The sequence below is a fragment of the Aethalodelphis obliquidens genome, unplaced genomic scaffold, assembly GCF_003676395.1.
Source record: "Aethalodelphis obliquidens isolate GAN/ISIS:26980383/991018 unplaced genomic scaffold, ASM367639v1 scaffold42, whole genome shotgun sequence".
In the NCBI taxonomy this organism is placed as follows: Eukaryota; Metazoa; Chordata; class Mammalia; order Artiodactyla; family Delphinidae; genus Aethalodelphis; species Aethalodelphis obliquidens.
Genome location: NW_020837986.1, coordinates 13,561,221 through 13,586,902, shown reverse-complemented (window position 1 = coordinate 13,586,902; position 25,682 = coordinate 13,561,221). Strand labels below are relative to the sequence as shown.

Sequence of the window (25,682 nt, the reverse complement as noted above, 5' to 3'; positions counted from 1 at the left end):
GCCGGCAGCAGCCCGGGAGAGTGGAAAAAATGATATCAAACCCAGAAAAATGCAGGCCGGATGGAGGGCCCAAGCCGGCCCTGGGAGGTGAGAGGGAGGGAGGGAGGGAGGAGGCCCCACAGGCTGAGAAAGGAAGAGGGCCAGGGAGAGAGCGCAGGAGCTGGTTTGGAAAAACCTGGGGACAATCAGCGTGATTCCTTCCTTTCTTCATCCGCAAATATTAACTGAGGGCCTACTAAGTGCAGGGCACAGTGCCTGGTTCTAGGGACATAGTGGTGAAGAAGGAGTAGGGTGTTGCTCCCTGGAGCTCACAGTCTGGTGGGGAAAACAGACTAGAAAACACGTATATGATTAAAATAATTACAAACTGATAGGGTGCTAAAAAGCAGGGTGGTCATGAAAATAATCCTCTTAATTCACAGATGGGGAAATTGAGGGCCAGAAAGGGAGTACCCAAAGCTACTCAGATTGTGGAAGAAATCATTGAGGCCAGGATTGGGGGAAGGCGGGGGAGGGAAGAAAGAAAGAAATAGTGCAGACTAGATGCAGGGGTGAGTATGCAGCCAACACAGCGAGACAGCACAGTGGTGGAGGGCATGGGCCCTAAACCAGGGGGTCAGTATTCAACCCCTGCTCTCCTCCATCTCTCTGTGCCTTAGTTTCCCCATCTATAAAATGGGATTCATGACAATTCCCTCCCTCAGGATTGATGTGAGGATTAAATGACTTAAGATGTGTCAAGTACTTATAACAGTTTCTGTGTCTAGGAAGATTCAGGAGATGCTGGTTCCTGCTATCATATCTTAAAACATTAGGGAAACCAGAGTTTGTTTAGGGTAAGATATTTTGAGACCATGAAGACTCGCTTGGGAGTATTTGCCCTATTAAGACACTGGAGGACTTTAGGAAACTCTCTTCCCTTCTTGGGCCTCAGTTTTCCCATCTGTAACATAAAGGGATTGAATCTGAGCTTGTAGCATATACTCATGTACTCACACGTTTGCTGTCTGCCTCCCCCACAGGAATGAGAGGTCCGCAAGGGCAAAACCCTTGGTGCTGCTCTCTCCTCAACACCTGCGTCAGTACCTGGCTCATTGTAGGGGATCACTAAATATTTGTGGAATGGATTAATTAACCAATCTGTTAAAGGGCCCTTCCAAACCTGATCTCTCTGATTCTAGGAGTCTGTAAATAAGGCATGGCTGGGAAAGCATGTAAGAAAACCACAATATTCCTCCCAGGGACATGGCCTATTATAGTTTAGAAAGTTCTTTCTCAGACATAAAAACAAACCAAAAAAAAAAACCAAAAAAAAAGCTAACTTTCTTTTAGCTCTTTCTATGTGGTAGGCCCCATGCTCCATGCTTGGTACACATCTTCTCATTTCATTATCACCATCTACTTAATAGGTACCATTTAACAGATAACAGATGAGCACATTGAGGCTAAGAGAACACAAGAAATGTGTCCAAGGCCACACAGCAAGAAAGGGTAGTCAGGATTCACACGCAGATCGGCTGTCAAGAGGCAGGTAGGAACTGCCATCTTCATTGTACAGTTGGGGAAACTGAGGCCCAGAGAAAGAAGAATCTCCCAAGGTCATGTAATAACAACAGCAAACAGTTCTGTCACTCTTACCATGTATCAGGTGCAGTGTTAAGTGCTTTTCGCATATTAAATCCTCAAAACTTCTCATATTATCACCATGCCAGTTTTCAGATGGAGAAACTATAGCAGATACCCGGCCAAGGTTGCACAGTTAGCAAATAGCCAGGATTCGAACCAGGGAAGTCTAGTCCCAGGGTGTGAAAGGCTCAACTATATCTCACCGTCCGACGGTGCAGCAAGTCCGGCGCAGGCTGGTGTCTGCCCAGCACCCTGCTGCCTGGGCTGGGGGCAGGGTGGAGAACAAAAGCACATTGAGAGTAAACTCAGCCGCCAGCTGCGACTTTCCACGTTGAAGGGAGGGCACTGTTATGGAAAAAGTGATAAAGCTCTGGAAAGAGGAATGTCTCCCCAGGGGCCCCAAGTCTCCTCAGAGTTTCCCCCCTCCTTTTGCTTTGGGGGAAGGCCACAAACTGTGCTGTCCTGATCCAGACGAGATGAAGGCCACCTGGATCCCAGCACACCCCAGCCTGGCTACTCAAATACTGAGGATCACTGGCCCTGACGGAAAGTTCCAATTTCTCAGCCAAGGGCACGAAGCTTCCACTCGGGGACCCCCAAGGAATCAGGTTCAGGCTGGAACTCCCTTGTCCTTGGATGGTGAGAAATTCACATCTCCCAGGCACAGCTCAGTCCTTCCTTTACTCAGCAAACTTTGATAAGGGTATGTGCTCTGAAGGAAGGCAAGGAGGGTAGAGAGAGTCACAGCTGGCTGCTTTGTAAAACAAAATGTTTTTAAAGATTAAGAACCTCTAAGCTCTGCCATGACCACGTGACCTTAGGCAAATCAAAATATACGGAGTGAAGGGGTTAGGGTAGAATTCTTTATGCGACTGTCTCAAGAATATTTGAATATTCTAGTTCAACAGCATGAAAAAATATACAAGTTCAGTTTCAATTTCGGCGCTGTCTCCTTCTGTTCAGTTCAGGGTTTAGTTAAAAATAATATTAATGATGGGATGGGAGCTCTGGGTTCAACAGTGTGTGTTGTTTTCCTAGTTCCGTCTGATTCAAGTTCAAGGCTAAGATGGATCGCTGTTCCAGTTTCTGTGCCGCATAGCAAACCACCCAAAGCTTAGTGGCATAAAAACAATCATTTTATTATACTCATAGATTTTGTGAGTCAGGAATTTGGGCAAGGCGAAGTGGGTACTGCTCTTCTCTGGGACCTCGGCTGGGAAACTCACAAAGCCTGGAGCGACTGGAATCATCTCACATGTCGTCTGGAGGTTGATTCCAGCAGTAAAGTGGAGTCTCACCTACAACATGGACTCTCTAGGTGTCCTGGTGCTTTTGTTTCCTCTTGCTGCCGTAACAAATTACCACAAACTTAACGGCTTAAAACAGCAAATTTATTATCTTATAGTTCTGTCAAATAGAAATCCAACTTGGGTCCCACTGGGCTAAAACCAAGGTGTCTGCAGGGCTGCATTCCTTTCTAGAGGCTCTAGAGAAGCTTTTGCTTCCTTGCCTTTCTCAGCTGCTAGAAGCCGCTTTCCTCAGCGCTCGCTCCATCTTCAAAGCCAACAATGTCGAGCCAAGTCCATCTCATGCTGCCATCTCTCTGGTTCTCTCTCTTCTGCCTCACTCTTCCACCTTTGTGATTACATTGAGTCCAATCAGACAATCCAGCATAACCTTCCTGTTTTACAGTCAGCAGATTAGCAGCCTGAAATTCCATCTGTGACCTTAATACTCCTTTGCCGTGTAACATAACATATTCACAGGTTCCAGGACTTCCCTGGTGGCCCAGTGGGTAAGACTCCATGCTCCCAATGCAGAGGACCCAGGTTCGATCCCTGGTCGGGGAACTAGATCCCGCATGCATGCTGTAGCTAAGAGTTTGAATGCCACAACTAAGTAGTCCACGTGCCGCAACTAAGACCTGGCACAGCCAAAATAAATAAGTAAATAAATATTTTTTTAAACAAACATATTCACAGGTTCCAGAGACTAAGATGTGGACATCTGGGGGAGCCAACCCATGGCAGAATAAGGTGGAGGCCGAAGGAAGGCTGTGGCTGGGTCTTTACTCTCCTCCAACACACAAACTCAGTCTTGTTCTAATGAGTACAGAGAGAAGGCCCTAAGGTAAAGGGGTTCCTTCTTAGTGGGATGTCAGGGGCACTGGGACACTGTCCCCAGAGTCTGACATTGCCTCCCTTCCTCAAACCCATGCCTCTCTCCAGGATCACCAGTTTCTTCAAGCCTGCACTGGGCAAATCTCCACCCACCTTTCAGAAAACACTACTCCTTACCGACAGATACAGGTCTTGCCTCAGAATTATCCCCCACCCCTAGCAGTAATCTTCAGAAGTCTGAGTTATTGGGGCTGGATTAAGACTCCAGGTGCCCCAGCAGGGCAGTCAAGGGTGTTCTTAGCTCTTCTAGTCTTACAGAAGAGTCCAGAGTAAGTGTGACCACTCCAAACTCAGTCCTCTTCAAGGTCTGCCCACCTGTGTGAATAAGTTTGCATGCCTTTCCACACAGTCAGTTGTCTGTGAATCTTACATGCATGCGTGCACGTATGCACATGTGCACTTTGAATCGAAAACCTAAGCCAGGGGTCACAAATGCAAATGCTCACAGAATCAGGTAATATAAATCAATGACGTAGACTAGGTGACAAACATTAGGGAGCATCAAGGTCTGTGGCAAACTGGAAGTCCTTTCCTACCTAAAAGGAATGACAGAACTAAGCTGCCTATTACTCCTGTTAGGAAATTTCATTTTTTCTAAGATATTTCATTTTTTGAAATGAAAAATATTTTTCAGATATTTCATTTTTTCTAAGAAAAGCAGCAAGCCAGATATTTATGTGCAGTATCCCAATTCCTAAATCACTATTGCTAATTCCAATTTTTTTAAGCCCTGGACAGGAGAAGCAAAACATGTCCCCCAGCCAGGTTCTGACCAGAGGCTGACAGTTTGTAACCTCTGGCCTAAACCCAAATAGTGAGAAAGAAATGTATTCTCAGCCATTCCCCAGTCTGCAGGGTCACCTCATACCATGTAGTTAGGACTTAATTATAAAGAACGATTTGTTCTTTTTGTTCAGCTCCTCCCAATCTCCTTTCCCAGAGTGCCTCTTCAGGCCTATTGGGATTCCAAAGGTGCCCAATGCCAAGTGGTACATATTTTTAATTGAACTTTGAATTACATAAATAATACATTTTAATTATAAGGATAAATCAGAAAAACAGAAAACATATGGTAAAAGTAAAAATGCATTTATCTGTTAAGCTGCCATCAACTACACATGAGAGAAACCCTTATAAGGATATTTTCTAACAGAATGTCCAGAAGTAGACAATTCTAAGGTTGATTCATCAGCCTTAAAATGTCAGGACACTGGGTCTGCATCTCCATAATTCTCTAGGCATTTCCTTCATGGCTGCAACATGGCTACAACAACTCCAAGCATCACATCCTTACACCAGTATTACAAGCAAGAATGGGAGGGGAAAGGTCAGAAAGAGGTTTTCTTTTTATCGAGGAGGCAGTTATTCTCCCAGCAGTTTCCTTTCATATCTCACTGGCCAGACTGAGTCTCATGGCCACCTCTAGCTGCAAGGGAGGCTGAGAAAGCAACTAACAGGCAAAAAGGAATGAGATCGCCACATTTGGCTTGGGCCAATAATGGTTCATCCCTTTGCCGCTCTTTTGTGAGCAACAGAGAAGTGGGTAAGCGTTGTTGGATAGCAATTTTAGTATTTTCCACAGAACTCCTTTCATTTCCCCGCCATCCCACTCCTCTCCCCAGAAGTACCCACCATTAGCAGTTTGGAGTGTATCCTTCCCGATTTTTCAGCACACTTAGATATATATTGTAGCAGACATTTGGCCATCTTTGTTTTCTTCCGTACTGTCAGAGTCACAATTTTGCTCTGTTGTTCTCATTTTCATGGGATCAAGAATAAATCCTGGGAATTCCCTGGTGGTCCAGTGGTTAAGATTCTATTGTCTCACTGCCAAGGGCCCAGGTTCAATCCCTGATATGGGAACTAACATCCCACAAGCCCCACAGTGCAGACAAACAAATAAATAAATAAATAAAATAAAGACGGACTTACAAACCAGCTATGACCAATGAAATGTGAGGGAAGGTTGGCTGGAGGGCTCTAGAAAAAAGTTTCTTTGCTTTTGAAAAAGAGATGAAAAACAAGCAAACAAACAAACAAAAAAAGAGCTGCAGCAGAAAGGGAGTCCCTTCTCTTCTGGTAATTGAAATATATGAACGAGTTGCCTGGAACTGTAGCCACCATCTGGCAATTATGACGGGATCTAGTCAGAAGATGGCAAAGCTGAAAGATGGGAAGTCCCTGAGTCCTTGGTGATGAAGTCCAGCCACCGAATTAGCCAACCCTGAAGCTGCCCCACCTCTGGGCTTGTTATGTAAGATAATAATATGTCTTCAATGTTGAAGCAAGTTACCTTGGGGTTTCTGTGCCAAAGTCAAAATCGTCCATCTGGTACACATATATAGGTTTCTTCGCTTTTTTTTTCACATAAATGGGGTCATAGCTATATGTGTTCAGTTGCACAGTTTGCTACAAGGGACTGAAAAGTTGCAAGGGATGAAATCCAGACTAGCAGTGATGGAAACAAAATAGAAGTATTTGTCTCCCTCATGCAAAAGAAGTCCAGAAGCGGGCAGTCCAAGGCAGGCATGGCATTCCACAGTGCAGGGACCCTGGCTCCTTCTATCTTGTGGTTCCACCATCTTCAATCCCCTGTGCTGCCCAAGCTGCAGTAGTCACATCCACATTTCAGCCAGCAGGAAGTAGTTATGGGGTTAAAAAAAAGCAAAGCCTATCAGACGATGTACATATCACCTCTGCTTACATCTCATTGGCAGAGCTTAGTCACATCACCACCCTTAATTGCAAAGGAGTCTAGAATACTTTATTCTGAATAGCCATGTGCCAGCTCAAAATCAGGGATTCTAGGGCTTCCCTGGTGGCGCAGTGGTTGAGAGTCCTCCTGCCGATGCAGGAGACACGGGTTCATGCCCCGGTCTGCGAGGATCCCACGTGCCGCAGAGCGGCTGGGCCCGTGAGCCATGGCCGCTGAGCCTGCGCGTCCGGAGCCTGTGCTCCGCGACAGGAGAGGCCACAGCAGTGAGAGGCCCGCGTACGGCAAAAAAAAAAAAAAAAAAAAATCAGGGATTCTATGTTTGAAGGAAAGGTAGAAGAACAGCAAGGGGCAGCAAGCAATTGCTGCCTCGATACTGTACATATTATGTATAATTTGCTTTTTTCACTTAATTTCTCCTGGCTTTCTATCCATGCCAGTACACATAAATCTACCTTATTATTTGTTCTTCTTTTTCTAGCTTCTTAAGATAGAAACTTAGATCAAGTATTTGAGACCTTTCTTCTTTTATAATACAAGCATGTAAAGCTGTATTAGAAAAAAAAGCTATATAATTTATATCAAGCTATAAATTCTCCTCCAAGCACTGCTCGAGATGCATCCCACAAATTTTGGTATGTTGTGTTTTCATTATCATTCAGTTTAAAATATTTTCCAATTTCCCCTGTGATTTCTTCTTCCCATAGATTATTCAGAAATACATTGTTTAATTTCCAAATATTTGAGGGGTTCCTATAGGTGCTTTTTGTTATTGATTTCTAATTTAATCCAATTGCAAATTTGAGAGTGGTTTTGTATATAGGGTCTATCATAATCCATGTTCCAGGTACACTTGAAAATAATCTGCATTCTGCCATTGTTTGGTGTAGTCTTCTAAAAATGTCAATTAGGCCTAGGTGATTGAAAAGGCTGTTAGAGAAAAACATAGGCAGAACACTCTATGACATAAATCACAGCAAGATCCTTTTTGACCCACCTCCTAGGGAATGGAAATAAAACAAAAATAAACAAATGGGACCTACTTTTGCACAGCAAAGGAAAACATAAACAAGATAAAAAGACAACCCTCAGAATGGCAGAAAATATTTGCAAATGAAGCAACTGACAAAGGATTAATCTCCAAAATTTACAAGCAGCTCATAATTAAAAAAACAAACAACCCAATCCAAAAATGGCCAGAAGACCTAAAAAGACATTTCTCCAAAGAAGATATACAGATTGCCAACAAACACATGAAAGGATGCTCAACATCACTAATCATTAGAGAAATGCAGATCAAAACTACAATGAGGTATCACCTCACACCAGTCAGAATGGTCATCATCAAAATATCTACAAACAATAAATACCGGAGAGGGTGTGGAGAAAAGGGAACCCTCTTGCACTGTTGGTGGGAATGTAAATTGGTACAGCCACTATGGAGAATGTATGGAGGTTCCTTAAAAAACTAAAAATAGAACTACCGTACGACCCAGCAATCCCACTACTGGGCATATACCCTGAGAAAACCATAATTCAAAAAGAGTCATGTACCATAATGTTCATTGCAGCTCTATTTACAACAGCCAGGACATGGAAGCAACATAAGTGTCCATCGACAGATGAATGGATAAAGATGTGGCACATACATACAATAGAATATTACTCAGCCACAAAAAGAAATGAAATTGAGTTATTTGTAGTGAGGTGGATGGACCTAGAGTCTGTCATACAGAGTGAAGTAAGTCAGAAAGAGAAAAACATATACAGTATGCTAACACATATATATGGAATCTAAAAAAAGGTTCTGAAGAACTTAGGGGCAGGACAGGAATAAAGTTGCAGACATAGAGAATAGACTTGAAGACACGGGGAGGGGGAAGGGTAAGCTGGGACGAAGTGAGAAAGTGGCATGGACATATATATACTACCAAATGTAAAATAGGTAGCTAGTGGGAAGCAGCCGCATAGCACAGGGAGATCAGCTTGGTGCTTTGTGACCACCTAGAGGGGTGGGATAGGGAGGCTGGGAGGGAGACGCAGGAGGGAGGAGATATGCTGATTCACTTTGTTATAAAGCAGAAACTAACACACCATTGTAAAGCAATTATACTCCAATAAAGTTTTTTTAAAAAATCAATGAGATGTTGAAATAATGCTATAGCCTAAAAGAAAAGTTCTTATAAAAATTCATTCTGGGGATTCCCTGATGGCGCAGTGGTTGACAGTCCGCCTGCCGATGCAGGGGACGTGGGTTCGTGCCCCGGTCCGGGAAGATCCCACATGCCGCAGAGCGGCTGGGCCCGTGAGCCATGGCCGCTGAGCCTGCGCGTCCAGAGCCTGTGCTCCGCAAAGGGAGAGGCCACAACAGTGAGAGGCCCACATACCGCAAAAAAAAAAAAAAAAAATTCATTTTGTTGCAAAAAAAGAAAAAGAAAATGCTGTTCAAGTCGTCCATATACTTAGTGATTTTATGTCTACTTGTTTTATCCTGAGAAAGGAGTGTTGAAATCTTCAGTTATAATTGTGATATGTCTTTTTCTCCTTTCAGTCTGTACATTTTTTCTTTAACTTGTTCTTTTCACTGCTGCAAAATATTCCACAATATGGATTACATACTTTACCAATCGAAGGTGAGTGAATTTAGGTTAGTGTAACTGTTTTACAAACAGTGCGGCAGTGAATATTCTTTTCTTTAAATATTTATTTATTTATTTATTTGGCTGTGCCTGGTCTTCATTGCAGCGTGCGGGATCTTTTAGTTGCAGCATGTGAACTCTTTGTTGCGGCATGTGGGATCTAGTTCCCTGACCAGGGATCAAACCCGGCCCCCTGAATTGGGAGCATGGAGTCTTAACCACTGGACCACCAGGAAGTCCCTTTAGGGTTTATTTGGTTTTGTTTTTTTGTTTGTTTTAGGCAGTGAATATTCTTGCACTTAGAGGAGAAATTACTGAATTCACACTCACTGAGTCAAAGGGCATGTACGTTTTACATTTTGACAGACTGCCAACTTGCCCTCCAAAAGGGCTCTTTTTGTTTATATTCATATCAACAGTGCCCAGTTCCCCACATTAGATGTTACCAGTTGCTATACTGTAATTTTTTTTTTTTTGCGGTACGCAGGCCTCTCACTCTTGTGGCCTCTCCCGTTGCAGAGCACAGGCTCCGGACGTGCAGGCTTAGCGGCCATGGCTCATGGACCCAGCCGCTCTGTGGCATGTGGAATCTCCCCGGACCGGGGCACGAACCCGTGTCCCCTGCATCGGCAGGCGGACTCTCAACCACTGCGCTACCAGGGAAGCCCAAGTATATTGTACTTTATAGGAAACATATATATTTGGTCATTCCGACAACCAAAATATATTCCTCATGTGTATTTGGTCTTCATCCACAGTTCTTGCCTCATAGCTCCCAACACCCTTATAAATGATAAGAGCAATGGGAGCGTGTTTTGTTATAATATTCGATCTCTTGTCCTCAGTTCCAGAAAACTAGCTTCAGAGCTATAAAGGTGAAATGGGTGGCTTGTTATCCATAACAAGCCCCTTTCTGCCACAACTGTGTTGATGTTCATAAAGGTGACTTTTGGAAAGCACCTAAGGATTGGGGCTGGTTGCCAGGGGAACCAACCCTGAATAGAGGGGTGGAACTTTCAGTCCCACCATGTGATTTCCTAGGAGGGGAGAGGGGCTGGAGTTTGAATCAATCACCAATGGCCAATGAGTTAATCAAACATGCCCAGGTGAAAGCCCAAAAGAAGGGAGTTCAGAGAGCTTCCAAGTTGGGGAAACAGACCACTTCCACGTGTCCCCGTGCTGGGCCCCAAGACCCACGAGGACAGAAGTCCTTTGTTCAGGACCTCACCCTATGCACCTCTTCATCTGGCTGTTGATTTGTGTCCTTTTAATATCCTTTGTCATAAATCAGTCATCTAGTGAGTAAAAGGTTTTCCTGAGTTCTGTGAGCCGTTCTACCAGATTAATCAAACCCAAGAAAGGGGTCATGGGAACCTCTAATTTATAGCCAGTCAGACAGAAGTACAGCTAACAACCCGGCATCTGCAGTGGAGGGCTGTCTTGTGGGACTGAGCCCTGTACCTAGGAGATCTGATGCTATCTCCAGGTAGATGGTGTCAGGATTGACACCAGCAGGGTATCCAAGAATTGCTTGTTGGTATGGGGAAGCACACACACACACACACACATGCACACGCACACACACACACACACACACACGTTGGAATTGGGTCTAGGAACCCAAAAGACCAGTCTTTTCTCATTTGACATTCTCTCAGGGGCAGGATGAGGGAAGGCTGGGGGGAAAAAGATGTCTCATCGTTTACTTTGCATTTCTCTGATTCTTCTGAAGTTGAGCAATATTTCTCTCAATGAGTGTGCCTATTCGCTGCCCAAAATCCCAATGAAACTTTGAAATTACAGCTTCCAAGGATCAGATTAAATTTTTAGCCTAGGTTACTCCACTCTTCATTATCTGCCTGGAGTAGAGGGGTGTTCTTTCTTCCAGATACCAGAGCTGTTTCATTAATCTTCACAACAGTAAGAGACAACACCATCTTACAGATGAGGAAAACTGAGGCTCCAAGTGGCTAAGTATTTTGTCCAAAGTCACTCAGTTAGTAACCTGCAGAGCTAAGGATTAAAACAACAATGTCTGACTCCCAAGCCTGCTTCCCAGCATAGCTAGCTCATTTCACAGATTAGGAAACTGAAGCCCAGGGAGACAAAATAACATATAAAATTAAATGGTGAGCGAGCAGCAACCAGTTGACCAAATATTTCCCCTCCTTCCAGGTCTGGGTGACCAGCTGCAGAAGAGACAAGAGAGTGGAGGCAGGGACAGCCACCCAGCAGAGGAGGCAAGAGCATGGAAAATGTCTCTTTCAGCCAATTTTCCTGAGGAACCCTGGCTGAGGCTCAGGGCTGGGAATGGAAAGTGTGCAGGGAGGAGGCGGCAGCCACGTCCATCCCCATCCGGAGAGGTTGTTTGCAAAGTCCTGCTGGGAGATGCAAGGAGGGGAATGCAGGGGGAGGGGGAGTAGACCCGGGAGGCCAAAGATCTGGCATCTGCCCAGGGCCTCGTCTCCTGGGAGAGGAGGAGCAGGCGTCCCCCGAGCTCCCCACTTCCTCCTTGGGCTCTCTCCCTCTGCCAGCTCCTGCTGTACCCTGCCCGCTTGTCTGGGCATCAGCCATCCTAGAACTGAGACACTGGCAAACCCGACTCTCTGGGGACTGTGCACAGCTGACTCAGGGAGGTGCAGTGGCCAGGAAGAAGGACTGGTCTTACTCTTGGAGATCTTGACCAGGGCTGGGCTTGAAAGCCATTGGCTTCATCCGTGCAGCCCCTCTGCCTGGAAAATCTTCCTTTGCTACTCACAGTGCCTGCAATTCCACCATTATAGATTTGACTAAGGCTGGTGTTCAGCCAGGATGCAAAGTATGGCTGTACCAGTTGTCAAAATATTTAGATACATTCCTACTAGTTGTTAAGAACCCCTGTCCCGAATGTCCCCCAAGTAATGGCCACTCCAGAGCTTCCTCTGGGACCACACAGACCTCCCCACTTACAACCACTGAAGGGGTAATCCCTGCCATAGCAGGGCCGTCCAAGACTGTGTGGATATGTTGGTGAGTGACAGTCATAACAGTTGTTAACACTTTTCATATCATTCCTAGAAACAACACTTTCACTTATAAATTTGTCCCTTGTTTAAAGGCAAATTGATACAAATTTAGAGGTGAAAGGGCCTCGTGCAAACTCTTCATTTTCCAGATGGGGAAACTAAGGCCCAGAGAGAAGCAGAGACTTGCCCAAGGTCACACAGCCTGTCAGCATAAGCGAGGACAATAGGACACAGGTTCCAGACTCCTGACAATTCCCTGGGTGTCACGTCATCTGGCCCCACAAACAGTAAACTCTAGCAGGTGATGGAAGAAGGTGACAGGGAGGAACCTGTCCTAAGACAGAACTGAGAACCAATCACTTGACTCTTGTACCTGGTAATTATAGTCTTGGCAACAGTCTCCTTGGTCACTATCACCACAGAGATAGTTGTCATGGCGACCACCAGCCAGGGCCCCAACTTCCTGACACCAAGAGCCTTAAGATAAACCCAGAAGCAAGTTTGTTCCATAGCACTGACCCAGATCAGAGCTCCAAGTAGGAAAGAAACTTGTCCAACATCACACAGCAAGTTGGTGATGAAGCCAGGTTTCCTGAGTCCCCAGCCCAAGGCTCACAGCTGCCCCGCCCTTTCTGTGGCTGACACCCCCACCCCTGCCCCTGTTTTTCTGCCTGCCTTAGTGCTTCCCATATTCCTTCGACCCTCGGTCAGGATCTCCTTCCCACGGCATCTCACCCTTGGCTGCCTGTCAGCCACTCATCTTCCTGGGAACAGGCTGACATGAGCTTAGTGTAGGACCCATCACAGGGGTTTTCATCATTAGCTGGGGCTCCCTGAAGACTGAAAAGCCTTCAACACCCTCTGCCCCCCCCCCCCAGAAGAAATGATCTCCAATGGTGGAATTTCAGGCACTGTTAGCTCAGAATTGAGGAGCTCTTTTTGGGTAGTCAGGCCCTGTGTGATGCCAGACAGAGCTGCCTCATTGTGGAGAGAGCTCTGGGCTGGAAAGCCAATGGCCTGGATTCTAGCCCTCCCCGCTCTGAGTCTGACCCCTGTTTTGCTTTATTCAAGTCCCTTCTTTTCTCTGGGACTTGTATCCTTCCAGAGAGATGGGGATGAGCATACTGTCCTATAATCGCCTCCATCACCACCACCATCCTGAGGCTGCTGGGGACCAGATGAAATTTGGCGTCGTAGTATCACCACATAAGGGCTGGTGTGGTTTAAAGAACTTGCCTACCTTCCTGTTATCTTCTTCTAGAATTATGGAATCTCAGGTTTGGAAGGATGGTCCCCACATAGGGAAGAGCTTGAGCAAAGGCAGGGAGGCCGGAAAGAATCTAGGAACGTATGAGTAGTCTGTGTGTTGAAGTGTAGGGTGTAAGGCTGGGAATGAAGAGAGGAGGCTACAAGGAGAGGCCAGAGGTGATGGAAAAGGATCAGTCACACCAGTCCCAGGTGTGAGGACATTGCCCCATGGACCTCAGGGACTCACTGAGTGCTCTGAGACAGTCCCCTGCCTGGGTCTGACCCACGTAATTCCAATACTGTGGGATACAACTAGGTAGGATGAGGGACAGCCTGGAGGCAAAGAGAGCAAAGAGACCAGGGAACCATTCATCCATTCATTCAGTGAGTATCTGTTAGACACAACCTGAGCTGTGTGACCTTATGCAAATTATTTGGCCTCTCTGCACTTCAGATTCCTCTTGTGTGAAGATGCCTGCCCACAGAAGGGGTGGTGTGAGGCTCAGATGAGTCAGTTAATACATTCATGTAAATGTTAAGCACAGTGCATAGGAATAAATGTGTGTTATAACACTCCATAAATGTGTGTTATAATTATGATGATTATTGAGCATCTACTATGTGCCTGGAACCCTCTAGACAGTACATGTACAGTGTGAACACTGGTAAACACTCTACATTATTCTGCCCTCAAGGGGCTCACAGTCTAATGGAGGAGACAAACACAAAACAGAAAACTTCATAAAAACAGAAAAAATAATTACAAATTGTTGCAATCAGATGTAAATCTTAACCCCCAAACTCAGGTGGGCAAGGAATATTCATTTCTCAAAAACCAAGTTAAGTTCTACTATTCCCCTACCCTTCTGGACTGGAGGGAAATTCAGTCTTCATCCTTACTGGAGGCTGCTCCTGCCAGGGGACAGGGAGGGAAGCTGGGGGCTCTCAGTAGCTCTGGACCATGTGGGGCTTCTAACCACAGTGCCCAAGGCCTCAAGGACACCTGAGTCCAGCAGCCCCTGCTTCTAAGCCGAGGAGGGACCTGGGAGTCTTGCTGGAGGCTGGGATCACCAGGACTGGGTCCAGCCTCCCCACACCCTGTCCATTCATCCCCACAGTCTGGCCAAGAAGGGGGAGGATCCCCTGACCCCAGACTCCACTGATCTTCCTTCAGTTCACAGCCTCCAAGAGCTCCTTCCTCTCCCCTGTCCTTGACCTCAGAAAAAATGAGCACTCTCTCTACACCAAAGGTTTGCAAACTCTGAGTCTCCAGGAGACAAACTGGTAACCAAAAAATAAAGTGTGAGACTTGGTGACTGGAGAGCACAGGTCCCACTTAAAGGGGGCAGCACAGCTCAGCTCACCAAACAGCCATAAGGCAGTGTTGCCCAGTGGTTAGGACCCCACATTCTAGAGCTATGCTGCCTGGGTTCAAATTCTGATGCTGCTGTCTACTGTCTGTGAGTTCTTAGGCCAGTCACTTAACCACTCTGTGCCCATTTCCTTAACCATGATAAGGAATAATACTCGTACCTCCTGTACAACAACTTCCTGTGAGAAAGCACTTTGAACAGTGCCCGACATTAGTAGGTACTCAGTAACTATCAGTGCTCATCTCATGAAAATACAGGGCTGAGACTGCCAGATCTTCTAAATATTCAAGAAAATCCAAATATCCAAATCTTTATTTTGAAATTGCTGTTTTTTAACTTTGGCAACTGAGTGAAGACAGTTGTTAAACCTTGGTGAAGGGCATACAGAACACCTCTATGAACAGGATGGGGCCTAGGAAATGCAGTTTGCAATATCTGCTCTATGATGTTTAAACACATAGAAAATGAAGCCAGAAAGGAAAGAGTCAGAGGCAGTTTCTGCTGTGAACCCCGTGACCAAACCTCTCCTAGGCAAGTGATACAGGAAGGGGAGGAGAAAATAGAGGGGAAAAAAAATTAACATATCGAATTATCCTGGTAGATAGCACATTGCACATTGAAGTGCTGTGTGTTATGAGGATTTTTTTTTTTTAAGTAGCTGAGAAAGAATAGGCAAGGTTGTGGGGAAGGTAATGTATAAGGTGTCACCTGGGATAAGGAGCTAGCTTAACAAACAATCAGGAAGAGAGAAGATGGTGGGTGGGAGGACAGCCTATGCAAAGGTCCTGAGGCATAAAAGAGCTTAATGCAAAAGAGGAGAGTGGTAATGGATGAGCCAGATATGTAGGCAGGGGCAGTACATGCAGGGCCTCAAAGGCCATGGTGAGGAGCATGAGATTATTTTAAGGGCCATTGGGAGATATTGAAGGGTTTCAAGCAAAGAGGTATGATACAGAGTTGACTTCAGGAGACAAATTAGGAAACTGTTAATAGCCTGGGAGAGACGATGTGGCCTGGATTGGCCAGCAGCCTTGGACGTGGACAGCCCCAGATTTCTGAGTCTGGATTGGCCTCAAAATCAGAGGCTGGATTTAAGCCTCAAAGCAAACCCGCTGCTTTTACATCAGCCAGGTAGTGGCCTTCCCATAGCCGGTGTCCCCCAGGCCCATCTTGGACACCCCCATTTCACCTGGACTGAATCTGTTAACTGGCCTCAGCTGCCCTCTGCTGGCGGAAGAGGGCACTAGAGCAAGGGGAGCAGCTGCTTCCCAAAGCTGCACAATTCTCAATGAAAAGGTCGCCTGGGGGGGGTGGGATAGGGAGGGTGGGAGGGAGGGAGACGCAAGAGGGAAGAGATATGGGAACATATGTATATATATAACTGATTCATTTTGTTGTAAAGCAGAAACTAACACACCATTGTAAAGCAATTATACTCCAATAAAGATGTTAAAAATAAAATAAAATAAAGTACTTTAAACTGTGGGAAAAAAAAAAAAAGAGAATACCTCACCAGCACCCATCTTCCCCGTCTCAGTTAGTAGAATCTCTATCATCCGGTAGCTCAATTCAGAAACCCAGGACTCAGTTCCTCCTTCTCCCTCACTCCCCATCAGGGAGTCCTTTTGACTCTATTTTCTGAATAAAATCCTAAATCAGAAATGTCCTAAATATATCTAATCACGTCCACTTTTCTCCATCTCCACCAGACACACCCTAGCCAAAGCCACCACTATCTCTTCTTTGGCCGATTTGTTCACTGTCACTCTTGTCCTGGCCAATCCATTTCCCACTCAGCAGGCAGTGCTCATGGTATACTCTGACTCCAAACTCCTTTCTCCTCAGTGTATAGCTCCTCATACCATTCAATGTTGAACCAAATAGGGAAATCCCTGATATACACACAGCCCCATCCACCCTGGGCACTCTGCAGGCATGGAAAATCTTATGAAGATTCAGGAGAACAGAGGTGCTCATATCCGAGCCTTACAAACGCACTTGCCCGCCCACCACCGGGAATTTTCCCCTCTCTCCACGTGGTGTCCCAGCCTCACCATCTCACTGGCTCCTCTCCTTCCTCCATCCTCCCCTTCATTTCTGTCTGCCTCATTCTCTCCCTCCCACAAATTCCTTATCATTTTTAATGCAAAGCACATTTGTCATCTCTGTTTATTTGGCACCTGCCAGTGAGGGCTCTTGGGGTCTCACATTCCCCTCAAGCGGATTGTCAAGGTTATCTTCCCATACTATACATATACACAGTTCCCTCCCCAGGAAAAATACCAATACCAAGACAATAACATTTTCACCTGAGTACAGCGTGGTGCTAACATTCTATGACTAACATTCCATCATTCCAACATCCTATGGCGTGGCCTGAGATTACTGAAATCTCCGCTGAGCCCAGACTCAGACCATGTAATGGATGCTTCATCCCCCTCAGAGGACTTGTGTCGGTAGAACTGGACACCCTGACCACAAGGGAGCCTCCGGGTTCCTGAGGCAAATCACAGCATGTTAACTCAGCTCATGGGGGCTGCCATTGTAGCTCACAGATATGCTGTGGAAGAAAACAAAGACACAATGCAGAGAAAGGATCCTGGCAATATAGACATCCTGGTTTTCGGGGGCTAACCAAGGTCCAGCTCTGTCCCTGCCTGTCCTGTCCAGGGGTTGGTTTTTCACCTCTTCCTTGGAGCCTATACATTGCCGCTTTTGCCTAAAGTGCATCCGGCTGGCCTTCCTGGTTCCACCAACCACAGCGCCCTGACTCGCCGTCAGAGGCACTGCCTTTCCCTTGGCAAACCCAGCCTCTGTCCCCAAACCAGCGAGGAAGAAAGGGAACTGTAAGTGACAACTTTTTCTTTAGTCTTCAAAGATCTTTTATTTCCTTTTTGAATGTCAGGAGCAGAGGGATGGGTTCATCACGCTCATTCCTTCATAGTAGACCATCATCACTCTTTTCCCCAAGGCCCTTGCTTTACTTTACTTATGTACATATTTTGTTTGTTTTAATTACCAGTTCCCACCCTCATTCCCATCCCTCTATAGGCAACCATTCTAGTATGCTCAATATGTACTCTTTAATATGTAAATATCCTTGTTAGATTTGCAATGTTGCTATGTAATATGTACTTTTAAAATTTATTTTACTGTAGTATAGTTGATTACAATGTTGTGTTAATTTCTACTTACAGCAACATGATTCAGTTATACATGTGTACATTCTTTTTCATATTCTTTTCCATTAGGGTTTATCAGTGTGATATGTGCTTTTTTTTAACATTTTGTTATTTATTTTATTTATTTATTTTAGGCCACATTGGGTCTTTGTTGCTGTGCGCGGGCTTCCTCTAGTTGCGACAAACAGGGGCTACTCTTCATTGCGGTGCGCGGGCTTCTCGTTGCGGTGGCTTCTCTTGTTGCGGAGCACGGGCTCCAGGCACGTGGGCTTCAATAGTTGTGGCACGTGGGCTCATTAGTTGTGGCTCGTTGTGGCTCATGGGCTCTAGAGCACAGGCTCAGTATTTGTGGCACACAGGCTTAGTTGCTCCGTGGCGTGTGGGATCTTCCCGGACCAGGGCTTGAACCTGTGTCCCCTGCGCTGGCAGGCAAACTCTTAATCACTGCGCCACCAGGGAAGTCCCTGATATGTGCTTTTATTTTTTTATTTTATTTTTTTTTCTGATATGTGCTTTTAATCTACATAAATCATATCACACATTTTTCTTAATGCTCAGCTCTATGTTTTAAAGATCTACACATGTTGACAAGGGTAGGGGGATTATGAGGGATGCAGTTGCTGCCCCACCCAGATCCCCTTTACCAGACATAGTGGCCTGACCACCAGCTGTTGTGAGTATTGGTTAAAAAACACTCACAGCTGCCACCTTCTCTGGAGAATTGCCTTTGGTCAAACAGAAGCCAAATGGCCAGGGAGACTCCCCGCCTCCCTCCCTGACCCCTAGACTTGGCCAGTGATGGACAGATACAGGATTACAAGAGGCCTCAAGGCGGGAACAAGTCTGTGGCACACTTTGTGCCACAGAGGTCCCCATGAGGTCGTGCTGGAGCGAGTCCCCGGCAGAGACCCCATCCTCACTTGGCCTTTTTTTTTGCCCGTTGCGGAGCACAGGCTCCGGACGCGCAGGCTCAGCGGCCATGGCTCATGGGCCCAGCCGCTCCGCGGCACATGGGATCCTCCCGGACCGGGGCACGAACCCGCGTCCCCTGCATCGGCAGGTAGACTCTCAAGCACTGCGCCACCAGGGAAGCCCCTCACTTGGCCTTTTATCTCCTGCCTTCCTTCCTTCTTCCCTTCCTCCTAAGGACACTCCCCACCAAAGGCAGTTAAACAAGAATCCTCATCTCTGGCTCTCTGACCTATGAGAGTGACCACGCATGATCATCCAAACTGGTACATATTTGAGAATGCAAGGGGTTCTATTAATAATCAGCCAGCGCAATCTTATGATAAACCATAATGGAAAAGAATATTAAAAAAAAAGAATGTATATATATGTATAATTGAATCATTTGCTGTACAGCAGAAACTAACACGACATTGTAAATCAATGAAAATATTGAAAATAAAAATTTAAAATATTGAAAAAATATTGAAAATATTGAAAAAAAATAAAAAATATTGAAAAAAAAGTCGTCCAGGGAAAAGAGCAGAAGCCATGACTGTCCTGACTGCACTGACCGAGCAGGCACTTGGCTTGTTGCTTCTCATTGTTGCCTAGTATCCCATGGTATACACCCAGCACACTTTGTCTATTTGTTCCTCAGGGACACACACCTAGGTTCACTCTAACTTCCTGCTACCACCAGGAAAAAAAAAAAAAAAAAACTGCAGGAAAATCCTCAGACATGTTCCCTAATAGACCTGTGTGAGAATTTCTCTAGGATGATGGAACTGAAAACACAAGCTACATGAACAGTTTTAGCCTCCAAAAAAATCTTCCCAAATGAGAATTCCAGTCTTACTGTAAGGAGGTATAGGGGCACAGAGAGTGTTTCACCCTGTTCCTTCTATCTTAGTAAAACCCCTGTGGTGCTTACTGCCAGCTCCACACTGCTAGAAATACAGAAGTTCCCTGAAGTTCCCTGAGGAAATCACATTTGACTCAAGCTTTGAGGAATGAGTAGGGGTTAACCAGTGTTGTGAGGAAAGGTAAACATGGTTAGGTGGAGGGAACAATAAACTCATTCCTTCACATATAAATATTTATTGAGCACATATATTTAAAGGTCCTGAGCCTCAGTAGGTAATTTAACAGTAAACATTTACACAGTTTTACTGCTTCCCTGCCCATTCTCTCCCAAGAATCAAGAACACAGGATCACCTGGGCTCCTGAGGCAGGACTATACCTCCTACAAATACAGTGCATCTCCTACACCAGGATTTGTCAAACTAAATGTGCACTTAGATCACGGGGACATCCAGTAGGTGTGGGTGGGGCCTGAGATTCTGCATTTCTGATAGGCTCCCAGCTGCTACTACTAGTCTGGGGATCACGCCCTGATTAGCAAGGTCCTGCAGAACCACGATACCGTTATCACTCCCAAACAATCCACATTCACATTTCCCCACGTGTCAGAAATTTTTCTTTATAGCCTTTTTAAAAATGTTGTGATCCAGGATCCAATCAAGGATGATAGATTACATTTGCTTTTCCCCTCCCTTCATTCTCCTTTCATCTACAACATGGATTTTTTGGGTTTTTTCTCTTTCATGGCACCAACATTTTTGAAGAGTTCAGGCTAGTTGTTCTGAATATGCCACAGTCTGGCTTTTTCTTATTTTTCCTGATGTTTCCTCATGAGTAGATGCAGGTTAAACATGTTTGGCAAGAAGACTACGCAGGTGATGTGTCCCCCGCATTGCATCACGTCTAGTCATTTTGTCCCATCCCATTCGGTGATGCTAAATTTGATCGCTTGGTTAAGGGAGTGTCCACCAGGTCACTCCACTTTAAAGGGAAGTTTTTCCTTTTATAAAGAACTAGTAATCTGTGGGGTAAATTGTGACTGTCCTGTCCCTCAAAAACCTTTCTCCCAAGGGTTAGCATCCACTAATGATCCTTGATTACTATTTTAAGAATTATTTAAGCATGGAATAGTGTGTGTAAGTGTGTGTGTATATGTGTGTGCGCATATATGAGAAAAAAATTGGAAAAACTGAGATCCATTCACAGTGACTGAACACAGTAATAAGAGAAATGGGGTGGGAGTAAGTCTGCATCTTTCTTTGGAACAAGTGTTCGGTAATTTAACTATCCCAGGCTCTAAACAGGCTCCATTATTGACCTCAGCTCAGATCTCCTCTGGGAAAGTAACACCATACAGGAGGCTTGGCAGATGAAGCCTCGGGGCACCACCCCCCCACGCACAAGATTGTCTTATCCCTGTCTCCAGAGAATACCAAGACAGGCTGGCTCCAAGCCAGAAATCCAACCCTCCAGAAGCCTTGACGGGAGCTTTCTGAACTTGAGTCGACCCCTCAGTTCCCTGGGTCATATTCACAGTCTCCCATGAGTGTAAAGGGAGATGGCCAGATCTGCCCCAGACCAAACTAAATCAAGTGCTCAGCCTTGCATGAAGCAGGAGTGTCTCTGATTTCCGATTGTATGCTCTCAGATGAAGAGGCTCGGAGCCATGAGGCCCAGCTGCTGGGCAAATCCTGTGGCCTGAATTATTGATGGATGAATTCATCAGGCACACTGCCTTCACCCATCCACTCAGGTCATGTCCAGTTTATTGAAAAACAGAGCCTGAAACTGTACACCATCTGCCCAGAACTAAGTCACTCTGGTCCAAACTCCTTAGCCCTCTTTGTAGCTGGGATATTATAAAGAGCAGAGGCTTCAGAGACCTACAGACCTGAGTTCAAGTCTCTCCTCTTCTTCTGCTGGACTGTGTGACCTGGATGGCTAGTTTACCTCTGTGAGCCTGTTTCCTTATCTGCAAAATGGGACTAATCATATCTTACCAGTGTTATTGAGATCAAAGAAAACACCTATAAAGTTACCAGTACAGTGCCTGGCATGAACTAGGCAAACTCCATTATGCAAACTTTAATAGTCTGACTCCTTGCCTTTGTCTCCTCTCACTGTGAACCCTATACTCCAACCCCACCTCACCACCTGCCCAGCTTGGACCAGGCCATGCGATTTTACACTATCAGTGTCACTTATCAACTTATTGCCTCTCTGCTCTAAAACCACTCTTTTTGCCAGCTCTGTGATAATGGAGCCAGACCTCGTAAATATTTCTTCCTTGCCAGCTGACATACTTTAAGCCTTTTCAGTAGAGTGTACTAGAGGAACGCTGGAGGAGAATGGACCTTCCCTTCCTGGTTCGAGGTTGGCTCACTTCCTGGGTTCCTGGAGAACATGCTTTTTTCCCACTGCTTGGCGCAGGGTTTCTCCAGTGCTAGGTGCCTGCAGGGTACAGCTTTCATCAATTTGTCTGCTACATACTTTCTCCAGCTCTTAACTAGAGCACCATTAGCATAGCCAGGAGCCCCAGACAGCTTGGGCCTGCACCCAAGTTCAGGTGACTCCTACCTATACCCTCTCCTCACTCCTGGACACACATACACTGGGAACCCGACAGAGCTGGCCATCTGCAGAGCAAGCCACCTGACTTTTGTCCTCTGGAACTGGCTGGAACCACCCTGGCCCAAGCCATATACAGAAGTTCACTAGGTTCCTAGAGAGGGAGGTCTCTCTGAATTACTAATCTCCCTTAAATTACTTAATTTAATTTAATTTAATTTACTTAAATTACTAACCTCCCTCTAAATTACTTAATCTGCAGTGGTTAAGAATCTGCCTGCCCATGCAAGGGACACGGGTTCGAGCCCTGGTCCGGGAAGATCACACATGCCGCGGAGCAACTAAGCCCATGCGCCACAACTATTGAGCCTGCACTCTAGAGCCCATGAGCCACAACTACTGAGCCGGCGTGCCACAACTACTGAAGCCCAAGCCCATGCTACGCAACAAAAGAAGCCACCGCAATGAGAGAGCCCACACACCTCAACAAAGAATAACCCCCGCTCGCCGCTACTAGAGAAAGCCCGCACACAGCAACGAAGACCCAATGCAGCCTAAAATAAATAATTTTTTTTAAAAAACATGCTATGTAACATATAACTACACACTAACATCCTATAGACTTTGATTTATTTATTTTATTCATTTTATTTATTATCCTCCCAACAACCCCCCGCCACACTAAAAGTGCAAGCTTCATGAGGGCAGGGATGGACTTTTGCCTATATTGTTCCCTTCTGTGTCCCCAGAGCCTAGGACAGTGCCTGGATATGATGGGATACCCAAATACTTAAGGAGTGAGGGAATGATTAAATATTGGATGAATGCCTGCATGAGTAAACAAATTCTTAGTTATTAGTGTCCTGGAGTTAAGGAGGTTGACTGGGACTAGGGAATGGGGTCCTCAGGTCTCCCTAGGGATGGATATCCACCGCAGTGGTCCAGTGTTCCTCTCCCTGCTACCAGCAAGTTGCTTAGCAACCGGCCGCCTGTCCCTCCGCCACCGCTAGAGGGCGCGCGGGCGGGGAGACGTGAACGCGCACGCGTGCGCGGCGCAGGCCGGCGAGGGAAGCACGTCACTTCCTGTTTCTTTAGGGGAACGTGGCTTTCCACGCATAGCCCGTCTTCCCTTCTGCGTCTCTGCTGCAGCTGCCGGACCTGGAGTCGGACCCCGAGTGCAGCCTTGCCATGGACTCGGCCCTCAGCGACCCGCATAACGGCAGTGTCGAGGCAGGCGGCCCAACCAACGGCACGACGCGGCCGCCTTCCACGCCTGAGGGCATCGCGCTGGCCTATGGCAGCCTCCTGCTCATGGCGCTGCTGCCCATCTTCTTCGGCGCCCTGCGCTCCGTGCGCTGCGCCCGCGGCAAGGTAGGGTCAGCGGCAAAGCCGGGCGCTGTCCACCTCCCACCCTGACACGGCTGGCACGGACCCTTCCCCCGCCCGCCCTGGACGGGACAGACACTTCCTCTGCCCGGACACTGACCCTTCCCAGCATTGCTCACCACCGCATCCCCAACCCGGGCCCACATCCCGGGGCTGACCTTAGGTGCCCCAGGATCTGGGCACCGATCCGCGAACCGGGTACTGACACCTTTCTCAAATAGGGAGCGGTTTCCACCCCCGTTCGGACCTTGACACATCCCTCCCTCTGTGCACCATGCTGGAAGCACTGTTGGCCGACCCTGACACTGTGATTCGGGTACTAATTGTTTTGAGCCTGCTGGACCCAGCCAGACCAGCCTCACGCTCTGCTCTGGCTGTTCATCCCATCTGGGACAGTCACCCCATCCCAGGCTCTGGGTCAACATCCATCTGTATCTGATGGGGCACTGGTTCTGACACCTCCTGAATAGTACAGCCTCTTGTCATTCCTCACCCTAACCCAGGGCAAATTCTGGCACCCAGGCTCATTCCTAGACTCTGACACCTGCCCAGCTGGAATCTGTGACCCATAGAGTGCTCTCCTAGAACCCCCAGATCAAGCCTTTGCCCCACCTAAAAAAAAAAAACAAAAAAAAAAACAAAAAACTAACACAGGAATATTAGCTCCTGGAACCCCCAGCTCAGCTCCTAGTTTTTTGCATCACTTTCTGGAACCAGTTCCGGTCACACAACTCCTCAGGACCTGGCACTTTGGTGCCTCTCTTTTTAACCAGCCATAGACCCCTGGTTTGCTGGTTTCCTCTCCCTGACTACACCCAAGCTCGGACCTGTCCGAGCCTGAGCCCAGACCCTATTCCTAACCCCTAACCCTGACCCTGGTCCCACCCCAGACCCTACCTCAAAGTAGCTCTTCTCATGCCCCTTAAGACAGTCTTTCCACCAAATTGGGCTTACCTGCTGAGTAAGTGAGCTGCTGTAGGCCTCTCTTGTGAGACTGGGCCAGAGCTCATCCCTGTCCTTCAACATCTGTCCCATTGGATACCTAAGAGGACCCCAGGGCCTTCCACCTTCTGACTTCCTCTCTGTTACCCTTCTTCCCGATATTAAGCCCTCTCTAGCCCGTTGCACCAGTGACTTCTCACTTCCTGGCAGCCTCTCCCATCATCCTCCACCACCTCCTGATCTGCAGCTCCCTGCTGCTCCTCCCCCACCCAGACCTGAAGTTGAACCTTAGCGGAAGCCGTCGTACCCAAAGAGGGCAGATCCATAGAGGAGCTGCCACTTTTGAAACTGCTCAAGCCCAGGTTCTCAAAACATTACTCAACTTGAGCAGTGGCCGAGGCCTGCCACCTTCCTTTCTCAAGATCAGAGATCTTGAGGTTGGTTCCCTCTGTGGTCAGATGCAAAGGGGATTGGTCACGCTTAGGTGGCCCCATTTTCCGTACAATTCTGCCTCTTCTAAGCAGAGTTCTGGTGGCTTTCATCCTCCCTACCTTTGCTTCGGGCAAACACTTGGTACAGGGGGATGTTCTGAAATAGATCAGGACAAAGAAGGTGAAGGGCAGCAAGGAGTGAGCTGGGCACTTGATGTGAGGGGCTCCCTATACTGAGTAATTCTCCTTGGCACCATCTACACATGGATTAGTAATCTCTTCAGAAAACACCTTCCAGACAACAGAATTTCCTGAACCTCCACTGTTGTCCAGGGCAGACGGGTGCTGCAAAGATGAGTGGGTCAGAGCCCTGTCACCAAGGAGTTTAGGTGTCTGGATGAGAGAGGAATAACGAGATCTGTGATTGTGGTACAGGTAGTGCTGCAGGCTTTAGGGAGAAAGATTGAACACACCTGGGGCAGGGCAGGGCGGCTTTGTGCTGGAGGTGGGCTGGAGCCTTGAGGTAGAGGTCGAATTTCCCCCAGAAGACATTCGAGGCAGAGGAAACCAGGAAAG

General features: G+C 46.7%; 1 protein-coding gene and 1 long non-coding RNA gene across 8 annotated transcripts in view; one reads left to right on the top strand and one right to left on the bottom strand.

Annotated features, from left to right (window-relative positions):
* Positions 1-2,779: 2,779 nt before the first annotated feature.
* Positions 2,780-25,007, bottom strand: LOC113605362 (uncharacterized). The gene is made up of 2 exons (XR_003427177.1): positions 24,688-25,007; positions 2,780-3,307 (listed from the first exon to the last, which is right to left on the bottom strand). It is a non-coding gene; the product is annotated as an uncharacterized LOC113605362 (long non-coding RNA).
* HM13 (histocompatibility minor 13) overlaps positions 23,334-25,682 on the top strand; it is a 40,881-nt gene continuing 38,532 nt past the window's right edge. For 4 of the 7 annotated variants that reach the window (XR_003427175.1, XM_027078652.1, XM_027078653.1 and 1 more), the window contains exon 1: positions 23,398-23,718. Coding sequence is in view for 5 of the 7 variants with exons in the window: in XM_027078652.1 (XP_026934453.1) it covers positions 23,536-23,718 (183 nt within the window). In the remaining 2 variants the exon portion in view is untranslated. Of the gene's footprint in view, positions 23,719-25,682 lie in introns of all 7 variants that reach the window. The other 3 variants (XM_027078649.1, XR_003427174.1, XM_027078651.1) reach the window with 3 other exon arrangements.